Source organism: Aspergillus saccharolyticus (genome assembly GCF_003184585.1).
Source record: "Aspergillus saccharolyticus JOP 1030-1 unplaced genomic scaffold BP01scaffold_22, whole genome shotgun sequence".
Lineage (NCBI taxonomy): Eukaryota > Fungi > Ascomycota > Eurotiomycetes > Eurotiales > Aspergillaceae > Aspergillus > Aspergillus saccharolyticus.
In genome coordinates this window covers 260945-280353 of record NW_020290632.1, presented here as the reverse complement: position 1 = coordinate 280353, position 19409 = coordinate 260945, and the positions used below count along the sequence as shown (strand labels likewise).

The 19409-nt window shown below is 53.9% G+C and overlaps 7 protein-coding genes across 7 annotated transcripts; 3 read left to right on the top strand and 4 right to left on the bottom strand.

The window, feature by feature from the left end:
* The first annotated feature begins 313 nt into the window (after positions 1 to 313).
* On the top strand, positions 314 to 1435 carry BP01DRAFT_358023 (mitochondrial 54S ribosomal protein uL6m). The gene is made up of 3 exons (XM_025575334.1): positions 314 to 614; positions 689 to 802; positions 878 to 1435. Exons 1-3 carry the CDS (start codon positions 341 to 343, stop codon positions 1249 to 1251), a joined length of 762 nt encoding a protein of 253 aa, XP_025430108.1. The 5' UTR covers positions 314 to 340; the 3' UTR covers positions 1252 to 1435.
* On the bottom strand, positions 1326 to 2875 carry BP01DRAFT_358022 (3'(2'),5'-bisphosphate nucleotidase). Its single transcript, XM_025575333.1, has one exon. The coding sequence runs from the start codon at positions 2720 to 2722 to the stop codon at positions 1466 to 1468; it is 1257 nt and encodes a 418-aa protein (XP_025430107.1). The 5' UTR covers positions 2723 to 2875; the 3' UTR covers positions 1326 to 1465.
* A 1264-nt stretch (positions 2876 to 4139) lies between these two features.
* Positions 4140 to 5882, top strand: BP01DRAFT_89230 (LSB5 family protein). The gene is made up of 4 exons (XM_025580204.1): positions 4140 to 4329; positions 4489 to 4640; positions 4691 to 5707; positions 5785 to 5882. Exons 1-4 carry the CDS (start codon positions 4315 to 4317, stop codon positions 5795 to 5797), a joined length of 1197 nt encoding a protein of 398 aa, XP_025430106.1. The 5' UTR covers positions 4140 to 4314; the 3' UTR covers positions 5798 to 5882.
* Positions 5883 to 9871: 3989 nt separating this feature from the next.
* BP01DRAFT_392920 (MFS general substrate transporter) lies at positions 9872 to 11701 on the bottom strand. Its single transcript, XM_025578189.1, has 2 exons — positions 11437 to 11701; positions 9872 to 11374 (listed from the first exon to the last, which is right to left on the bottom strand). The coding sequence occupies exons 1-2, from the start codon at positions 11633 to 11635 to the stop codon at positions 9930 to 9932; spliced, it is 1644 nt and encodes a 547-aa protein (XP_025430105.1). The 5' UTR covers positions 11636 to 11701; the 3' UTR covers positions 9872 to 9929.
* Positions 11702 to 13767: 2066 nt separating this feature from the next.
* BP01DRAFT_416861 (DUF2011 domain-containing protein) lies at positions 13768 to 15439 on the bottom strand. The gene is made up of 3 exons (XM_025579223.1): positions 15259 to 15439; positions 14629 to 15187; positions 13768 to 14554 (listed from the first exon to the last, which is right to left on the bottom strand). Exons 1-3 carry the CDS (start codon positions 15282 to 15284, stop codon positions 14150 to 14152), a joined length of 990 nt encoding a protein of 329 aa, XP_025430104.1. The 5' UTR covers positions 15285 to 15439; the 3' UTR covers positions 13768 to 14149.
* A 498-nt stretch (positions 15440 to 15937) lies between these two features.
* Positions 15938 to 16719, top strand: BP01DRAFT_383919 (LAMTOR1/MEH1 family protein; the record flags this gene model as incomplete). Its single annotated transcript, XM_025577463.1, has 3 exons — positions 15938 to 15988; positions 16150 to 16304; positions 16416 to 16719. 3 exons carry the CDS (start codon positions 15938 to 15940, stop codon positions 16717 to 16719), a joined length of 510 nt encoding a protein of 169 aa, XP_025430103.1.
* A 1204-nt stretch (positions 16720 to 17923) lies between these two features.
* BP01DRAFT_299584 (E2 ubiquitin-conjugating protein UBC8) lies at positions 17924 to 18730 on the bottom strand (the record flags this gene model as incomplete). The annotated part of the gene is made up of 5 exons (XM_025571957.1): positions 17924 to 18060; positions 18122 to 18303; positions 18369 to 18506; positions 18538 to 18579; positions 18690 to 18730. The coding sequence occupies 5 exons, from the start codon at positions 18728 to 18730 to the stop codon at positions 17924 to 17926; spliced, it is 540 nt and encodes a 179-aa protein (XP_025430102.1).
* Positions 18731 to 19409: the final 679 nt, after the last annotated feature.

Sequence of the window (19409 nt, the reverse complement as noted above, 5' to 3'; positions counted from 1 at the left end):
GCGTAAATTGAGAAGTCGACTATCGTCAGGCAAGCGAGTGCAGAAGAGATGCGAGGCGGGAAGGTGAGGTTATTCCCTTCCCTTGGCGGACACCATTAGTCTCTCTCAGCTGATAGTAACCGTCCGCGAGCATATCCAGCAACCTCTCACTTGAGGACATCACGAACAGCGAGCTGAAGTAGAAGCTAGTAAACGCAGACCTCATCCACCCCCGATCTATATCTCACTCACGTGACACGCACTAACCGCATCTGGAAGGCAAGATCTCCGGACAAAATCCGTCCGCATCAAAAGAATCCCAGCCCAGTCAATCAAAACACCCGTCGCAAACCACATCGCCATGTCGAATCTTTTGGCCCAGAGCTGCCTCCGGCAGTTTGCGCGAGGCTCCTTGGGAGCGGGTGCTGCTGCTGCTCGTTCTGGAGCTGCGTTCGCTCTCCCTCTCCGGACACAATCTTTCTCGACCACTTCCCCGACGCAATCACGAAAGGGCGGTGCCCCGATCACAGTGCCTCCGGAGGTATCGCTGAAGTTCATCGATCTCCCTGTCGTTGCCGCCAGAGGAAACGCCCAAGAAGCCCCCAAAGTTGCCATCGAGGTGAAGGGACCTCTTGGTGAGTCCTGATGATTTTGATCTGCTGCCGAGAAACCTTTTGTGGTTGGCGTTCTGACACAAAGTGAATGCTAGGTGAATTGACTCTGCGAATCCCCCCCTTCGTCACCGTCGAACACGATGAGGCCCTCCGGAAGGCTACGCTCTCGGTCCAGGATGCCGAGATCAAACACCAGCGTGCTATGTGGGGTGTGTATAATCCTTTTTGATCCTTTAGGTGTCTGTACAATCCCACTGACTGACCCGGTCTACCTCACCCACCAGGAACCATGCGCGCACATCTACAGAACTACATTCTCGGAGTATCGGAAGGCCACATCTGTATTTTGAGTATGGTCGGTGTTGGTTACAGAGCCATGATCGAGTCGACGGCGACCACCGTCGAGCCCGAGTTCCCCGGTCAACAGTTCGTCTCCCTCAAGGTCGGATACTCTCACCCGATTGAACTCCCCATCCCCAAGGGTGTCAAGGCCAGCACGCCGCAGCCGACTCGGATCCTGCTTGAGAGCGTCGACAAGGAAGTCGTCACGCAGTTTGCGGCCGAGATCCGCGAGTGGCGCAAGCCCGAGCCCTACAAGGGCAAGGGTATCTTCGTCAACGGAGAGACCATCAGATTGAAGGCCAAGAAGATTCGGTGATCGTGTTTTGTTTATACCTCTGTCTCTTTTACTGTATGTATATGTATATCGGAGCATGGTTCTCTGGGTTTCGCGATTGGTCTTTTTGTTTGTGTGTGTGTGTGTGTACTTTTAGACGCATCTAGCGTGGATATAGCTTGACAAGTTTATGCAGCCAGAAAAAAAAAACATCACAAATTATGCAATAACAGGGAAATTATGAATCGTAACCTCTTTACAAGTTCAGAACAACCTTCACCGCGTCAATCACTTGGTCGTGGATGGCCTTGGGGGCGGCGACGACACCCTTGTTGGCAGCCAAGGTCCGGCCCTTGCTGAAGTCCAGTCTCTGACCGTAAATATCAGTGACCTGACCGCCCGCCTCGCGGACAATCAAGTCTCCGGCGGCGTGGTCCCAGATCTTCTCCTGGTAGTCCTTCTTCACGGGGAGGCGCAGGTAGATGTCGCCGGCGCCTCTGGCAATGGAGCAGTACTTGGCCTGGGAGTCAAGACGCACACTGGGGGCGGTGATGCCCAGACGCTGGGCGACGGCGGCGTTGTCACCCTGGGCGGAGTGGGCCGCCTCAACACCCTCGCAGAAGACGGCCTGGGCGATATCCGGCACGGGCCGCATGGAGATGGACTTGCTCTCGGCGAGACCGGCGTTGGTCAGGGGCCGGCTGATGGCACCCTCGCCCTGGATGGCGGAGAAGAGGACGCCGTGGCCGGCGCCGCTGGACTGCTCAGACCCGATGCCGGCGGACAGGGTCTCGGCGTCGTTGACGGGCAGGTTGGGGCAGCCGATGGCGCCAACCTTTACGTCGCCATCCTCGATCAGGCCGAGGCAGACGGCGTACTGGCCGCCGCGCAGGAAGCCCTTGGTGCCGTCAATGGGGTCGAGGGCCCAGACGCGGCCCTTGGCCCCGCCCGCGCTCTTGCCTTCGTCGATGATGTCCAGCATCGCCTCCTCGCTGGGCAGGGCGCCGCCCAGGAGGCTGTCGCTCTCGCTGTCCTCCAGCTTGATGTCCTTGACGAGACGCCAGATCTCGGCGCTCAGCGCCTTGTCCTCCCGGAGGGTGCTGGCCTCCTCCTCGGCGACGATCTCATCGTTGGGGAAGTTCTTGCGGATGGCCTGAATGATCAGCGCCTGAGCTCCGAAGTCGCCAATGGTGACGGGCGACTTGTCGTCCTTGGACACGGTGCCCTTGGCCTTCTCGTTGAAGACCTCCTGGGTCAGGAGGGTTGCGCGCTGGACGGCGAGCTCGGCAATGTAGCGTTCTTGTTGGTAGGCCATGGTTGCGGGTTGGGTAGGGGAGGAGACGGCGGTTGAGTGGAAGTGGGGGAGAAGGGGGGAAAGCAGATGGTGGCGGGCTTTTAAGATGATACTGACCCCGAGTAGCAGAGTGGAGTAGACAACGAGACGGGAGACGATGGACCGTCGCGGTTTGCGGATGGAGCTGGGATCCGCCGAGTTCGGCGACCGGAGACCCATTCAAACCTGAAGAAGACGAGTACGCCACAGTCAATCTAGCTTCTAATTCTCGTTTGCAGTGTGTGGTAGTCAATGAAAGAATTCTTAACAATTTGACACTTGTAATAAATAGGTATAAGAATAACTGGTAATTGTAATCTCCATGAATGGAGACAGAGGTACGTAATGGCGGCCAAGCACTCCTGGAATTTTCCAAGCACTTGTGGTCCGGAGTAGATTCCCCGCACTAGACCCAATGGGGCAAGACGAGGGGCAGTCCACCGTCCCAGATCGCTCTTTGAATAGTCTTGCTTCAACATAAGCATTTTTCTGAACAATCTACTTGTGCACGCGTGGCTACCTTAGTTGGTTGTGATCTTCTACCTGGATATTTGTAAGATCATCGTTGCCCAAGCCAGGAAGAACCTTTCAAGCAGCTTAGAGAATGCGAACTCCTCGAAGACAACTATCTGTGAAGAGTGCAAATACTGCTCCATTATAACTCTACATACCGACACTCCAAGAGTGCAGACAGTGAAAGAGATCTTTACTTAGAACTTGTCTTGTCCACCGTGTGGGAGGTATACCAAACAAAAACACCTAGTAGCAAATTGTCATCAATAGCCCTCACGGCTCATGCGCCATGTTATGAATGGGAATATCCATCTCTGCCATAAACGGGGCGCTTCCATACGTGTGAGATGACCTCAATTCCCCTTGACCGCGACATAAATCATCGTTACTAGAGTCCAGTGCGTATCACAGCTTAACAGCCGTAGGTTGAGTTTCTATACTATCCTGACATCGGATATCGACGATGACCACCACCACGGTTAGTGGCTTCGTCATCCCTCTTGGTTCAATCCTAGTGTGTCAAATATGCTGCCAAAGCTGCAGCAACAGTTCATAGAGACCTCTCTTCAGGCCATCTATCAGACGATAATGACAAAACATCACTGCTTCCATTCCGTACAATCTGTACTATACACTGGAGAGCCCCAGGCAAGAACAGCAGAAAGACTGAAATTCAGGCAATTGTTTTTGTTTCCCCGCACTAGACCCGATGGGGGCAACTGGCGAGGGGCAGTCACGAGATTCTGGACTTAGTCTCTACTCCAGGCTTGTTCGTTATCAATTCACACCGCAGGACGTTGGGGTCGCCCAATTGTCCTTCTGTCTCCTGTCTGCATCTTTAACTGGGTGCACAATCTTGCATTCACAAAGGGATCTTCATCCGAAATTCTGATCTGCGGGTTGGGCTGACCATTATTGCCAAGGCGCGCAAGCCCACTCTCTGTTTCCCCCTCCCAGGCTTGTCTACACGTCACTGCACTGCTGGTTTCGCGCGCACTTCTCCTTAATATACCCTATAGCACTGGAGAGGACTCGCAAAAGAACTTGCACAACAACAGTGTAGGCGTACAGCATACGAGGATCTCAGCCTGTGCTGCTCTCCTCCCTTTTACAACACCACACTTGGCAACTCAGTCCAGCGCTGTGTCATTGTCGATCTGCGCATGTGAAAGTACTCGGTACCGATCCACCCGCAGAACACCCACACGCTATTTTAACGGCCGCAATTGTCTTCATCCCAACCCTCTCTCCGGACCACCATGTTTCACTCGTCGGTAAGTTCAACTGGAATGCACACTGTAGCGCGGTCTGGCTGGCTGCCGGCGACCGGATCACATTCATTGCACGTACTGATTGTTCCTGCTTTGTGACGGCCAACGGAACAACCGCCTCTCAATTCACCTCAGGTGCTGATCAGCTTGCTGCTCCTCTAGAAGCCATACACCGCCGTGACGGTGCAGATTGAGGTACTCACCAGTGAACAATACGATGTCGAAGACTCGAGTGGAATTGTCGATCTCATTGAAGCCATCCGCATACAAGCCAGTGGACCGCGGGAAGCCAGTCGCGCGCTGCGCAAGAAGCTGTCAGTCGACCCAGCCTTTTCTCCTCCCACTCACTAACGCGCACCTGCAGCAAATATGGCAATCTGCACCGCCAACTCCGCGCCCTCACGATCCTCGACTTCTTGATCCAGAACACGGGCGACCGCTTCTTGCGGGAATTTGCCGATGAGCCATTGCTGGAACGATTGCGCATTGCCGCGACCGATCCGGTCTCCGACCCCATGGTCAAAGAGAAGTGCAAGCAACTGTTCGGACAATGGGCAGCCTCGTACAAGGATACCCCCGGCATGGAACGAGTAACAGCGCTCTATCGCCAGCTGCCCAAGAGAAAACAACCGGCTACCCAGGCCAAGGCCAAGGTCCTGCGAGACTCGGGCACCTCCGATGAACCGGTCATGGGGCATACCGTCTCCGTGTCAGCCGGGAACGGGCCCGCGACGGTCCTCAGTGGGCCCAAACATAAACACACATCCAGCCGCTCCTCGCGCAAGGAGAAAAGAGAGAAGAGGACGCTCAGCCGCTCCTTCAGCCTGGACAAGGAGAAGCCGGAGCTCCTGCAGACGTTGGCGTCCGCCTCGGTCGCCAGCACAAACCTCCTCAACGCGCTCAAACTAGTCAACCGCGAGACGCACCGGGTCAGCGAAGATGCAGAGGTCCTCAACCGGTTTGAGACCTGCAAGACGCTCCGGCGCCAAATCCTGCGGTACATCCAGCACGTCGAGAGCGGAGAGTACTTGGGCAGTCTGATCCACGCGAACGAGGAGCTCGTGACGGCCCTCATGGCGTTCGAGGTCCTGGACAAGAGCGTCGACTACGACAGTGACAGTGACCAGGATGTGCTCGAGAGCGGCTGGACCCCGGACCGCGACGAGCTCCCGGAGTCCTTCGCCGGATTGACCGTCAACCCGCCCAAGCCTCCGCGTCCGCCGCGACCGCTCAGCCTGTCAGTCCCGTCATCCTCGTCCAGACGTAAGATCTCCAGCGACACCGAATCCGACACCGATGAAGATGACGACGATGAGAACAATCCGTTTGGGGATCGGAACGAGATCCGCACCCCTAGTTACGAGAGAAGTGAACCCACCTGGTAGGTATACAGGCACTGCTTGGTTTTAATCAACCCTACCGCTTTCCTGTCTCAAACATGACTAACCCCCTTGGCAGGAAGGAAGTTTGAATTCTCCATATATGATCATGCAAGGGTGTATGTGTTTGTTTGTTTCTGAAAGATCGGACGGCGTTTGCCTTTTCTTTTTCCTTTCACTTTGGTCCATGGCGCTCAAAACCCATGCCATTTCCCCATTTCTTTACTACGTCTTCCATGCCCATTGATTGGCTTTCATGATTCAAATCCTATTCTTATACTCTAGCTTGTTCAACAATGCCTTGAAACGACTATCTAGCACGCTTTTCTTCGGGGAAGGTAACAGGACACACGAGCGATGCTCCTGTTGACTGGCTTTCCTGATCCGAATCCCATTCTGATCCTCTATTTTCAACATGCTTTAAGACGACTGTTTAGCACGCATTTCTTTGGCACGAGCGATGCTCTTTACACCTTGCATTTAGGGAAGTCCACTTTCTCTTGACCTTGATTGGTCTCTTCCTGCTTATCTTACGCGCCTCGATCTTCTAGCTCCGCAGATGAGAGGGCTTAAGCATAGAAGTTTTACAATTACAACGCAATGAATGAAGGATATGGCACATAATCATCCCACTACCCAGCTTAGATAGAGTATTCAAGCTTAGAGTATTCAAGCTTAGAGGATCCGACCAGGCCGATAAGAGCTATACCATCTGGAAGAGAGCATTCACGTTACACAGATAAGGCTAAAGCTGGATGCAGACACCGACACCCAAACCAACACCCACAACCCCGTCAGACCCAAGCCCACCAACTATTGTTGTTAACCAAAGAATGCATGCAATTATGCATGGAGAAAAGAATTTGAACGACGAAGATGAAGCGGACTGGTTATGAACGTATTCCCATAATGGTCGTCAGCATGATAGGGCAGTCTATATAAGGAGGTAGAGTAAAAAGTAGAAGGAAGAGTAATAACAGTACACCTGCGCTGAGCATACCGGTACAAAAGTAAGGACCGAGGAGGGGTGGGGTATTATGGATAAATATTGATGGGATAGCAGCCTGGTAGGATTGGGCTTTTTGTGGATGAAGCTGTTTGAGTATTGATGGAAGACGCATCAATTTGGGGGTTGCAGCTAAGGACAGTGGTAAGCAGGGGTGGAGTCAGGATATGCGGATATGTAGTTGGGCGAAGGAGCGGGCCGATGGCCATGAGGGAGCGTTCAGGTGAGAAGAGGGAGATGGAATGGCGGGGCAACCGAATAGACAAATATGGCTGCCCCCGAAATGCAAAAGAATCAGGCACAGCCTAAAGCACCTTCGTCTTCATCCACTCACTCGTCCCCACGCCCAGATTCAGCCCATTGCGCGCCCACCAGGTGCGCACGCGCTGCTCAGCCCCCGACACCGGGTCGGCGTCCTCGAGCGCCTCCTCGATGTCGCAGGTCTTGAACTCGACGCGCAGGCCGCTGCGGCGCCACCACTCCAGCACATTGTCGTGGCCATTTTTGGTCGGGCCGACCAAAACCTGGCTGTCGAAGATCATCTTGGCGCCCTTGAGCCTATGCCAGAACTCCAGGACGTGGACGTGGCCGTGGGTGCTGGCGATGCGAGCGACGGACTCGCCGTGCGTGTAGGGGATGCCCGAGGCGTCCCACCACGCGAGGGAGGCGGTGCGGCCGGATTGGGCGGCCAACAGAACAGATTTGCCGACTTTCAGGGGGATGCGGGTGCGGCGGCTGCTGCTGCTGCTGCTGCTGCTGAGGGGATGGGTAGGTGATGGGGAAGGGGAAGCGGCGCGCTTCCACCAGTCCAGGACCGCGACTTGGCCCTCGGCGCTGGCGGCCTCGAGGGCGCGCTCGGTGTACCGCAGCTCCAGGCCGGAGGTGCGCCACCACTCCAGCACGTTAACGAAGCCGGCCCGCGAGGCGCCGTCCATCGCGTCGGTGGTGTAATCCTTGTTCGGGAGGTCGGGGGCGTTGCGCCACCATGTCAGTAGATTGGGGTTGCCATAGATGGCGGAGGCGCGGTAGGGGAGGACGCTGAGGAGAGAGGTCGTCCAGAGGAGGTCATGCTGTTTTTCGATGAGGTAGGAGAGGATGTCAGTGCGAGAGAATTTGAAGATGAGGTGGAGGGAGAGGTCGGAGAGGGGCTTCCAGCGCGGGAGGCTGTCGATGCGCTTCTTGATTGCCGCGAACGATCCTCGCAGGATGGTGTATTCCAGAGACGCTGGCGTGGACATTTTCAATAGGTGGTTCTGCCATTCTTTCGGTACGGGAAGATTCGTGGGGATGCCCACGGCTTTGGCGATCTCCCAGTCGTGTAATTGGTCCTCGAAGATATTCAGCCAGAGCTCCATCGGTAGCGAGCGGGGGCCGTGTTCGGTCTTGTTCATGCGATGCAATAGGTGTCGTGACAATGCTGAAGGTATGCTCCCCGTGTCCGTGGTCTCTGATGGTCCGCTCAGGCCATCGGCCGATTGGTTGGGCGTTGAATGCGAATCTGAGAATGATATGGACAGCGTCTGTTCGATCGTGTCGTGGAGAACAGTCAAGCCATCCCAAGGTAACTGTATGAGCTCTTCCGCATCCCCGGGCTTCCAGAGCACTGGCGTGACAATCTTGATCCACGACCAGTATTGCCGGACTTCCCACAGCTGCCGTTTACTGAGCGGATGATGCCACTCCGACACCGTCATGCCAGGGATGAGCACGACCGGTTTAGACGACATCCAGCCCCGGAGCAGCGCTAGCGTGAGAGTGTTGGTCAGACCCGACAGCATCGATCCCAGCGCCCCAGCATCTATTGGCGCGACCAGGAGCATATCGGCCCAGTCGCAGAGCTCCGCCGCCTTGGCCTTCAGCCATTTCCGAGCGCCCGTTTTCTTCTCAAAGGTCTGGCTGTCCACGGTATCCATGTAATGGGGGACTTTGCTGGCGCTCGAGAGAAGGGCCGAGGGTTCGTCGGTGATCAATCGTAGTTCGATGTCGGGGTTCCGCACCAAGGAGGGGAGTACATTGTCGACGAATGCGCTATCAGTGGAGAGAAGTAAACGTTTCCGACGATGCGTCGAAGGGCCAGCGGCATCTTTCATTTCATTATCTATGCATGATTCGACCGTACTTGTATGCGCCGTCACCACTCCCTCCCTCGCAGGGTCAACCTCCATTTCCGAGACCCGGGCAGCTTTCGAAACCACACTTGCGACGGTAGATGTTGTGGGGAAACTGGCCCCAACCCCTACTGCCATAACAATGCAAATACACGAAGAGGTAAGGGAAAAACCGTGTCACGAAGGCGATCGAACGACAAGGTCAGGGGCGGAAGTGTACGGGTCTTGCGCGGTCAATTATAGCTGATCCAACGGTCGCCCCAGGCGTCAGAGCTAAAATGGAACCGTTAAGATCAAGGCTTGCCGGCAGGGGATCGTCCAAGCAAACAAACCCTGGTCGGGTCTTCGTGACTGTCACCGTCAAGAAAGTTTCTGGACAATGAAGGTACCGGCAGCGGTCAGACTTGAAATAAAAAAAAAAAAAGAGGTCTGTAAAAGTGGCAGAGTGTCAAGCCGATGAGTGTCTGGCGGTTTAATCAATTGCAACCCAAAGAAGCCGGTCTCCTCCCAAGTGAACTACCGAGTACCAGCCATGTACAAGAAGCCCAAAGGCGGACCTCGATTGAAGCAACAGCACGTGGTGAATGGCTGGTGGTCTGATCGGAGGGACTAGGGATAGGAAGCGGTGTGGTGAGTGGTGTGTTGCTGGACGAGCGGGACTTTGCAGAGATAATGCGTAAAAGCGCAGAGGGCGCTGTCGCCACGTCTTTTGCTGTATGTACAATCAGCCACGGGGGGAGGGAGTGGAATGAGATGATCTCACAGTGATGAGCGCACTGAGAGGGGGGGAAATTCTGAAAACAAGAGAGGAACTGGTATCAAAGAGAGCGAGGAAGATGCATGAGAGTGGATGGAACTAATAACTATTACAGTAGATGCCGTGAAGAGAAGAAGTTCCCGCCAGCGAGAGGAAAGGGTCAGGTGGGGGCCTCGGGCTGCCCCAATCATCGATGATGTATTGATTAGGTAGTCTTTTCCATTACTCGGCAGGAAGCCTAGTTTTTTCTCTATCACTTCCATTCATACATTGACTAAGTACTGTGTAGTATATGGTGTAAGATACCTAGTATACCTAGTATACCTAAATAATGCCATGTATGTACATCTACTCTAATCTTCCCGGCGAGAGAGATTGGAATGTAGCTTGTGCTCGCGCATCCCCATGCTAACCAACGCCCCCAGCACCGCCAATCCCAGCAATGTAAGAAACACCGCCCGCAACGAGTCGATATACGCATCCAATACCCCCGGGATCCAGTCCGCCGGGAGACGGGAGATCTCATCGAGACTGTCTCGGATCTTGGAGATCAACTCTCCCGCATGATCTCGATCTCCAAATCGCCTCCAGAGTCCCGACTTTAAGATATTCTGGAAGACGGCCGAGGCGACCGTAATTCCAATCGTGCTGCCCGTGCTGCGGAAAGCATACGACGCAGAGGTGATCACGGCATGGTGTTCGTGGTCCACCGCCGAGATGAGCGCCACCAAGGTCAGCGTCAGCATACTGCCGTACGCCGTGCCCATCAGGAAGAAGTAAATAAACGGTAACCATGACGGAGTGGTGAGGTTTAATGTGCTGATCAGAATGGCGGAGATGACCAGAAGAGCCAGGGTGATGCGAACAAACACTTTGTAGCGCCCGGTGTGACGCATGAGAAAGCCAGCTCCCAACGAACCAATGGACGTTCCCACAGCCTGCGGGATCAAGCGCACACCTGCGGCCGTGGCTGAGAATCCCTGGACTTGGAAGAATATGGGCAGGTAAAACAAGAGCCCGAAGACAACCATGGTGCTGAACCAATTGGTCAAGCACGCAGAGAGAACCGTTCGGTCCAGAAGAAGACGGACCGGGATGACCGGCTCGGACGCAACCTTCGCTTCGATATAGAGGAAGAGAGCAAAAGATACGGCGGACAGCGGCAGTGAGACCAGAATGAGGGGGTGCGTCCATGGAACTTGGTTACCCCCCGTGTTGAGCCCAAGCAGGAACAACACCAACGTTGTGACCAGTGTCAATGCTCCGAAGAAGTCCACCCGCTTCAGTTTGGCATCGTCTGTTTCCTTGACCGGCACTTTTACCATGACGGTCACCAGAATACCCGAGACCACAATGAAGGGCACCTGGATCAGGAAAGCCCACCGCCATCCCAGCGTGTCGTTGATCCAGCCGCCGAAGACACCCCCGAGACCGCTTCCGGCCCCGTAGCAAATGTTGCCAATTCCCTGCCAGATCCCTCGCTTTCGTAGCGGGACCAAATCCGAGTTGATGATGGTCGAGATTGCCGTCAAGCCACCCCCTCCGATACCCGCAATGACACGACCGGCAATAATGGCACCTTCACTCTTGGCAAGACCACACATTAAAGTCCCTGCAGCGAAGAAGATATTCGAGAATACTAGCCCTGCCCGACGAGAGAAGATATCCGTGAGACGACCACTTAGCGGCTGGAAGGCGGCATTGGAGATCAGGTAGGAGGTGGCCAGCCATGAGAGTAGCGATAAGGAGTGGAAGGACGAGGAGATCGGAGCGCTTAGCGTCGCGACAATCGTGGTATCTAGCGATGTTAGAGGGAAGAATTGGCTGAAGTTTGTTGTTTGTCTTAAAAGTGTCACATACCCAATGCAGCGAGGAAGACACCGACCCAGACACTCCCCATCACCAGGATCAGCTCCCGGGTGGTGGGTTCGTCGGCAAAGGGCACCGCAGAGTCCCCAGGCTGATAGGAATCATTCTGGTCCTGGTCCCCAAGCAGAGGCGTCTGCTCCGATACCGGCCGTGTGGGCTCAATTTCCGCTATAGATTGACCTGGGGACATTTCGATATTTCTTCTGCGGGGGTCGTTTCAAATGTGCCACTGCCGCGACCTTGAGAAGCTGTCGATGCAGTGGATGGATGGATGACGATATGATGCCGAGCGGGAAGCGGGAAGGCGGCCGAGCGATCGGTGGCCAGCTTAGTCAGCCACCTTGCATTTTTTGATGAAGCAGCAACAAATTGTCGAAGAACAAGAACAATGAATAAACCAATATCAGACATCATGGCCCAGGGGGCATCGCTTGGTTGTTGTGTTCTTTGGCAATTGACAGGAGTTTCTGTTTCCCTGTCTTTCAATGCTTCACAGGCTACTATCAGGGAGAATCCCCGACTACAAGTCATGGTTTTTCTGCTTGCGGAAGCCCTAAACTCCTTACAATTAAGAGCCTCTTGCCCCTGACGAGAAAACAGAGTTGGTCTTCGATCTGCCAGCGCCTATTCATGGACTGGACCTATAATCCGGTTTATATACCGGCCATCGCTCAGCACTGAACATGCAATAACTTAGACGACCGGACAGCAGAGGAAACAAGATCTCAGCGCGTCTCGCAGACAGCATGCAAGCGTCCGACGAAACAGGGCCCTTGCAAGAGCGGCCCAAGATGCAATCAATCGGCCCGCCATGAAACAACCATAGTAGAGGAAATTTTAGAGATTGGAGGGGTCAACAGACCCTGAGAAGTCCATTCCTTTTCACGACTGTTTCCCCTGGCAGCTGGCAGCCTTTGAGCTCCATCCGTGTAAAAGTAGGGCAATCTCCGTACTTCATATCGATGACCCCACCAAAGCAACTGGTTTAGCTCAAATAGCTTCGAATAAGCGTATTACCAGGACCTTCTCTTTAATCGCTTTAAGTAATAGTGGATCGGTAGCGCGTTCGTTCTGTCACCATCGCTCTACTAACTTGTCAGATCCTTCAGAATTTTCCGTTCCTTTGGATTTGTTTTTTGACAGGTTACACCTTTGTTCCCCCCTATTCTGATAAGTGACGGCAACAGATAGTAGGGTCTCCCAAAATTCACCACCATCTCTGGTCCGAGAGCTGGGACGGGTGATTCAAGGGATCGCTACCGGTAGACTGAGTGTTTTTGTTGAATGCGTATTTAGACCATGGCAGAAAGAGAAAAGATAGTTTAAGCCCAAATAGCCTAGCTCGTTGTTAAAAATGACTCCTCGTCCGCTCTCGAACCGACCTACACGGAGTAGACCTCCAGCCCGACTTTCAAGCGGAGCGCTACCAAGATTAGTCAATGGGCCAATATCCCCTGATAGGCACCGTGAACCTGAAACAGACGCCTGCGGGGTTATACCGGTGAAGGAGGCAGTGAAAGAGGAAAAAAAAAAAGGAGGAAGAGAAAGGAGGCAGAGACAGACAGGCGATCATCACCATCAGGACCGTGCCCCCGTCACGTGGAATACAAATACCTACTGGGGGGCGAAAGGAAACTCGCAAAGTCCATTCAATTCTATTCATTGTCTGCTTTGTTCTTTGTCCTTGTCTTCTGACCCTCAGTCACTCTTTTGACAACATCCTCGATAATACTACAGCATCAACAGTGGCCGGTGTTTTGCCCACCTTGAACTACTTACCTCCCTTCTACCTTACGATACGTCTAAGTCACCTTAATAAATACTTTCAAAATGGGTCAGTATGACGGTCATTCCTGGATGGAGAAGGGCACAGAAAGGTAGCTAACGAAGGATACAGCTCCTGCATTCATCGCCAAGTTGAAGCTTAAGCTCAAGTCCATCTTCAAGAAGAAGAAGACCGACCAGGAAAACCCCGAGGCTGCTCCTGTCGCTGCCGATGCTGCCGCCGAGCCCCAAGCTGGTGAGCCAAGGGACTATGAAGTTTCCATTCGAGTATTCGCTAATTGATGTGGCCAGATGCCCCTACTGAGACCCCCGCTGAAGGTGTGAAGCCAGAGCCTACTGAGGCTGCGACCTCCTCGGCTGCCCCGGTTCTCGAATTGAACACAGACGCTCCCGCCGCAGGAACTGAGGCGGACGCTCAGGCTGCGGAGAAGAAGGCCGAGGCTGCTGCTGACAAGCCTGCTGATCCTAGCGGCCATGCCCAAGGTGAGCAAGCTGCACCCCAAGGGACGAGGCTCTGACACTAACAGACCGTGTCTAGCTGAAGAGTCCAAGTAATCGTTCTCATGGCGACGACTGATGCGTTGTGAGAACCATGCATCTTCCATTCCTTAAACCTACTTTTTCTTAATACCTTGCATCTCATACCCGGCATTGACTGCTACCGATTCCCTTGTACTCTGTGGCCAATCTCATCCTCTCAAAATACCCTATCTTGTTTGCGTTAGCTTGAATTCCTTGCATATTCCTTTTAAATCATTCGAAATCGAGTCCGAATTGAAATGCATGCCAACTTCCTCTGGCGCAGTAGTAACCTGAGACGCGTATATGAAAAGACAGTCTTGTGTCCGCAACAGTGTGATATTGACATGGGTATCATAAGCTGGAATTGACCGAGGGAGATATATACTTCCAACAAATCTCAATCACTTCCTCCATCGGAAGAAGCACCATCGTCCAACGCATTCAGCTGCGCAGTTTGACCCTCGGCTAACCCGCCGGCGGCAGCGGCAGCGGCAGCGGCCTTTTGTTCTCTAGCCTTCTGTCTCCGCTTGATCTTCTGCTCGCGGTTTTTCCGATTACGTTTCTCTGCCTTGCGTTGCTCCTCCTCTTCCTCCCGCTTCTTCGCTGCCTCCCTCGCTGTACGGCGTTTGCGCAACTGAATGCGTCGCTTCTTTCCAGGCTTGGTACTGGAGACCGGGACTCGTTCGGGCGGATCAATCACATAAGTGGTGGGTTTTCCATCGGTGTTCCCCGCAGCCTTTGATCCTTTTGTCTTCTTCTCACTCTTCAGATGGACCACTTTCCAAGGGAGGTAACATCCAGGCTTCAAGGAAGCACAATTAGCAACACTTCCTCACTTCCAAGTAGTCTTCGCAAGGAAGAAGATAAAATACTTACCCAAGGCACCTGAGCAAATCCCAGCATCTGCAACCCAGATACGGCTACCTCCTCAAACTGCTGCCTCTTGGCCCTGAGGGCCTCTTCCTCTTGGATGTCCACCTTTCCCCCCGTCATGGACCCCGGCGCGGTGAAATAGTGGTCGTATCCACGGAAAGGATTCACGAAGCGCCCATCATCCGCACCTCCAGCTCCAGGAGTGGGAGATCGGACCCTGATCCGTAGCTTCTGCGCCGCGGTCGCCGCCGGAATGGATGATGTTTTTTGCTCGTTTGCGGCCGAATTCTCTGCCGTCGCATCGGCTGCGGGTTTCGTGGTGGCTGTCGGGGCAGGGGCACTGAACAGCCGGAACTCGAATTCTTGTTCCTCGTCATCCGCCTGGAAGTCGTTCGGTTGTTGTTGTTGGGCGATGTCAGGGGCGGGGTACGCAGGTGCGAGCAGCGCATCGAGATTGAGCAATTGCCCGAGGCGCTGATGGACGTCTGTGGAGGCGGACTCGGGCGGCGGAGATGCGGGCGGGGATTCTGAGTCTCTAGATAGGAGTTCATCGCGTCGAACGCTGATACGGTGGTGTGTCAGTGTGACTGTAGGTCTGAGGTTGAGAGAGCGTAGTTGGTAGAATTGACATACCGTTTGGCCATGGGAAGGTCGAACATGGCGGAGGTGAGTTAACTGGCTACGTCTGTGCAGATGATTTTCGAGTTATACCGCCTTTCAAATGCCAGCTTTGAATCAAATCCGTTTACCTGCGTTACTGGTGGTGAGTGTAGCTGGCGGTTGGGAGACTGTGGGTTGGTTGGTTAGTTGGTTGGTTGGTGCGGTGGAATCGAAAAATGTCGGTCGTTTGCGGTAGATGGCGTTATTACCACTCGCAGTGTTGGTGCGGCCACGGGCCCGGAGCATTGCTTGTCTGCGGCGGACGTGGTCGACCAGAGCTGCAGCAGTCCATCCCGTGGCTGGAGGATGCGCTAGCGCCACGCACGGGCCAGAAATGCCATCCCCGTCAACTTGCCGGGCACTCATTCCCGCCTCACTATCTCGATTTCTACCTACTCCGTACGTCTCACAGCTTATCCCACCTCTACCTCTTCCGCAACCCCTCCTTCTCGCTCAGTATCACCGCCTGGTGCGCTTCTGTGTCCTCCACTTCGCAACAACAGCCTTCATTTGAATTGCTACTGTCTCTCGTTTCCAACTCGCTCCTTTGCCCACCCGATCCGGTGTTATCTCTCATCCCCCAGCCAACCTTACACCACACTCAGAACCAACCCCACCCTCCTTCACTATCTCGATAATATACGCCACTAAAATGGGTATTTGCGCTTCATGTCTGGGGCGTAGTCCTCCAGAAAGTCAAGATGTACGTTCCCAGTTCGCCAAATCAGCTCTATCCCCTCGTGCCCGGACTTTTGCGCCGAAAGCTCGCAACGCTGCAGCGCATGTCCCATCCTTCCCCGCTGCGCATAACCTGAAAATCCCCTCCCCCCACTGACTTATCCCCTCCGCGCGCGAACGCTACAGGGCGAGTCCTCCCGCCTTCTCGAAGAAGACATCTATAACCAACCCGGCTATGGCTACGGATCTCTCAACAATGCCAGTCAAGGCAACCACCCTGACCCAGGCTACCTGAAGCGCGAACGTGAAGCCCTAGAAGCAATCTGTCAAAGAACCTCGGAGTAAGTGCATCCGCACATCGCCTTGAGTGCATCGCCTTGTGCAATCCCAAAAGCAAATTGGAAGCAAGCACGGCCCCGCCACGTTACTGACCAGATTTTACCCCATCACAGCTCCGTCATTGACATCTGGTCAATTCAACCACAGCCCCATCTGCAACCTCACGCGACCCTCCCCAGTGCCGTCGCTCCCTCCACCTCGACGTCCGACGCCCTTCCTCCTGTTAAAGTCACGAAAACGGACACGACGCCCCCGCGCCCGCCGCGCCGATCCGCCGCTTCGCCCAAGCCCGGCGGGACGGTCCCGAAGCATTGGGGGGAGGTCGTCATCAACACGCGCAAGAATCGGTCGCGGCCGGGCTCGAGCACGGATGAGAATGGGTCGAGGGATGTGTTTGGGGTCTTGAAAGTGACTTAGAACTTTTGGAGACGACAGACACTCTCCATAAGCAAACGGGTCCCCCTGATTCCCTAAGGGAATAAGTACCCCCGCCATCTTCGAGCTTGTATGGCAGACCACAGCAGCTCTAAACCCTCAAGCGAACCGCGAAGGACATTCTGGTCAATGGGCCCGAGAAACCCTACATTGAACCGCCAAAAAACAAACCCGGGTCTCCAAGCTGTTCGATCTTGTTCTCTCCAGGACCTGTGCCGGCTCCTTTCACTCCTTGCAACTCAGCCTTAACTCATCATGCGTTGTCTTGGGTCGCTGGGCGACGGGCGTTGAATCTATTTTATTTCATTTTTTTTTTTTTCATTCTCTTCCCCTTCTGCAAGTTCTTTCTTTCGCTAACTTCGTCATCTTCTCTGTTCACACCATCTTCTCCGATCCCACCTTATCGGACCGCCTTATTTTCTTCTTCCCCCCAGAATACCCGGGCTTAGCCTGTGCCCTTCTTCTCTAATCTCTTTCTTGATTCTCTGGTTTCTTCTTTCGCCTTATTTGATGCGTCTGTCCCGATCTCTGTGTGGCGCTGTCGAAGCGTGAGTTTTTCTCTTCCTTGTCTGGCACGTTTTGTAAGCTCTTGAGTAGAAGGTAGTAGTAATGCTGTCCCTTGGGGCCAATTACAACGGAATACCAATCAAAGTTTAAATGGCGTATACATGGCAAGAACTATTTGGCTCCCAGGCATGTCGACCTATCCGTCAAGTCTTTTGCAGTAAAATGCGAGCGCTCGACACGGCATCCTTGCAAAGGAGAGCAGGCGTTATGGAAGTCAGTGCAACCAATCGGAATGCTGCTGATACCATTAGACCAAGACTGGCTCAAACACCAAGGATAATTCAATGAGAGATTTGGATTGTACGAATGAATTTCAATAATGGAAACAAAAACAAAACAACGCCGCCATGAGACGCCTTCCAGCCTAACACCGGGGATGAGTCCACTCGGAAGGACAAGAACGAGAAAAAAAGCCGAAAACCGAGAAGACGAATCGGTTAGAGAAAGGACGACAATGCCAGTGTATATGTACAGGACAGGATATAATGTTCAAATCGGAAAAGGTACCGGCATGCGCGAAGGGTAAGATGACTGAAATCAGTCTAGATGCGATGCACGGCATAATTCCGCGCACACAAAGTGAGGAGCGGAGCGGAGAGGTTTCTATAGTTCATCTCTCTTAAACATCATCCATCGTACCGGCCGGTTCCTCGCCGTCGGACTCGTAGCTTCCGGCGGAGCTGAGCTCGTCTTCCGACTCGGTGTCTTCGCCGGCTTCGTCGACGGCCTCTTTGCTAGCGTATTTGGCGACATACTCTATTGTGAGGTGGTTAATTTCATGTAGGTTGATCAACGACGAGACGGACGTGTTTCCCACCTTTGACTTTGGCATCGTAAGTCTTGGGCTCCCGCATGAGCATGGCTGCTGCTTCGCCGTTGAGAGGATCGGACGGGTTCGGGTAGCGGAGGAGCTGAGGAAGAAAGACCTCGAAGATGTTGATCATGTCGTACATGGGGGACCAGGTCTGATTGATGACGTCGAGGCAGACGGAGCCAGAGCTAAAGCAGGGAACAACAAGTGAGCTGCGGAGGCCATGCGGTGAGTCGGGGACATGAGGACATACAGTTCATCGATATTGGGGTGGAAAATCCGGTTGACGAAACCGATGCTGGGGCTCTTGTAGGGGTACTGATCGGGGAGTTCGACGTGGATCTTCCAGTGGCCACCGGCGAACGGGGCTTGGGTTTGGTCAATACGATTTCTAAGTGTGAACTCTAGTACGACGTGGCTACTTACTCTCCTCAGGCCCCTTGAAGCGCACGTAGAATTCTTGCCTGGAGAAAGATTGGTAAGTACTCGGGTTGGTCCGCTCGCCGGACGAAGGGAAGACGTACACTGGAGCGACAGTCAGCATAGGCAAAAGGACATGGTCCATGAGGGCAACATACTATTATCATTGACTAGAGTCACCTCGTAGTCACTCATCAACCTGCGGTTATCAGCATGAGGCCTTTCCATCTAAGCCGCTCGGAATGTCTCCGAGTTATGTATCTCCATCGGCGGTATGGGTACGCGGGGATGGCGTGGGCCAGGGGGCATACATCCTGTTCACAAAACAGTCAGTTAGCTCTCAGGGACGTTGCGAGGCACGGGGAATGTGGCGTACTTCATGACCTATTCGAGGACACCAGAGTTAGCACTGCCGCCACTGCCGTCACGGGTTTGACAGGGATCCTCGGATACTCACATCGGTCTCGATTCTCCGCTTAGGGCTACTCATCTTGACTTATGACGAATGTAGAGGACTGGAAAATGAGATTTCACGAAATAATTCACAGAGACACCTTTGAAAGAGTCAGGCGACAAGAAATGGGGGGGGTGGTTGAGAGATAAGGCTTTCCCCAAGGTCGAAGTGGGGAAGCGATGGGCGGGGCGAATCTGGGTAGCGATAGGGCAGACGAAGAGGGGCAGGGCGAAATCAGTAGTGAGCCTAATTGCAGAGAAGGCCAAGATGAGGTAGAAGAAAAAGAGAGCTAGGTGGTTGAAAGCTGGGAAAGAAGGAGAGTATGAAAGAGAGAGAAGAGAAGAGAAGAGGAGGAGAAGAAGAAGAAGAAGAAGAAGGCGAGGAGAAGGAAGGGAAGTAGTACGAGACGGAGCGGATGGA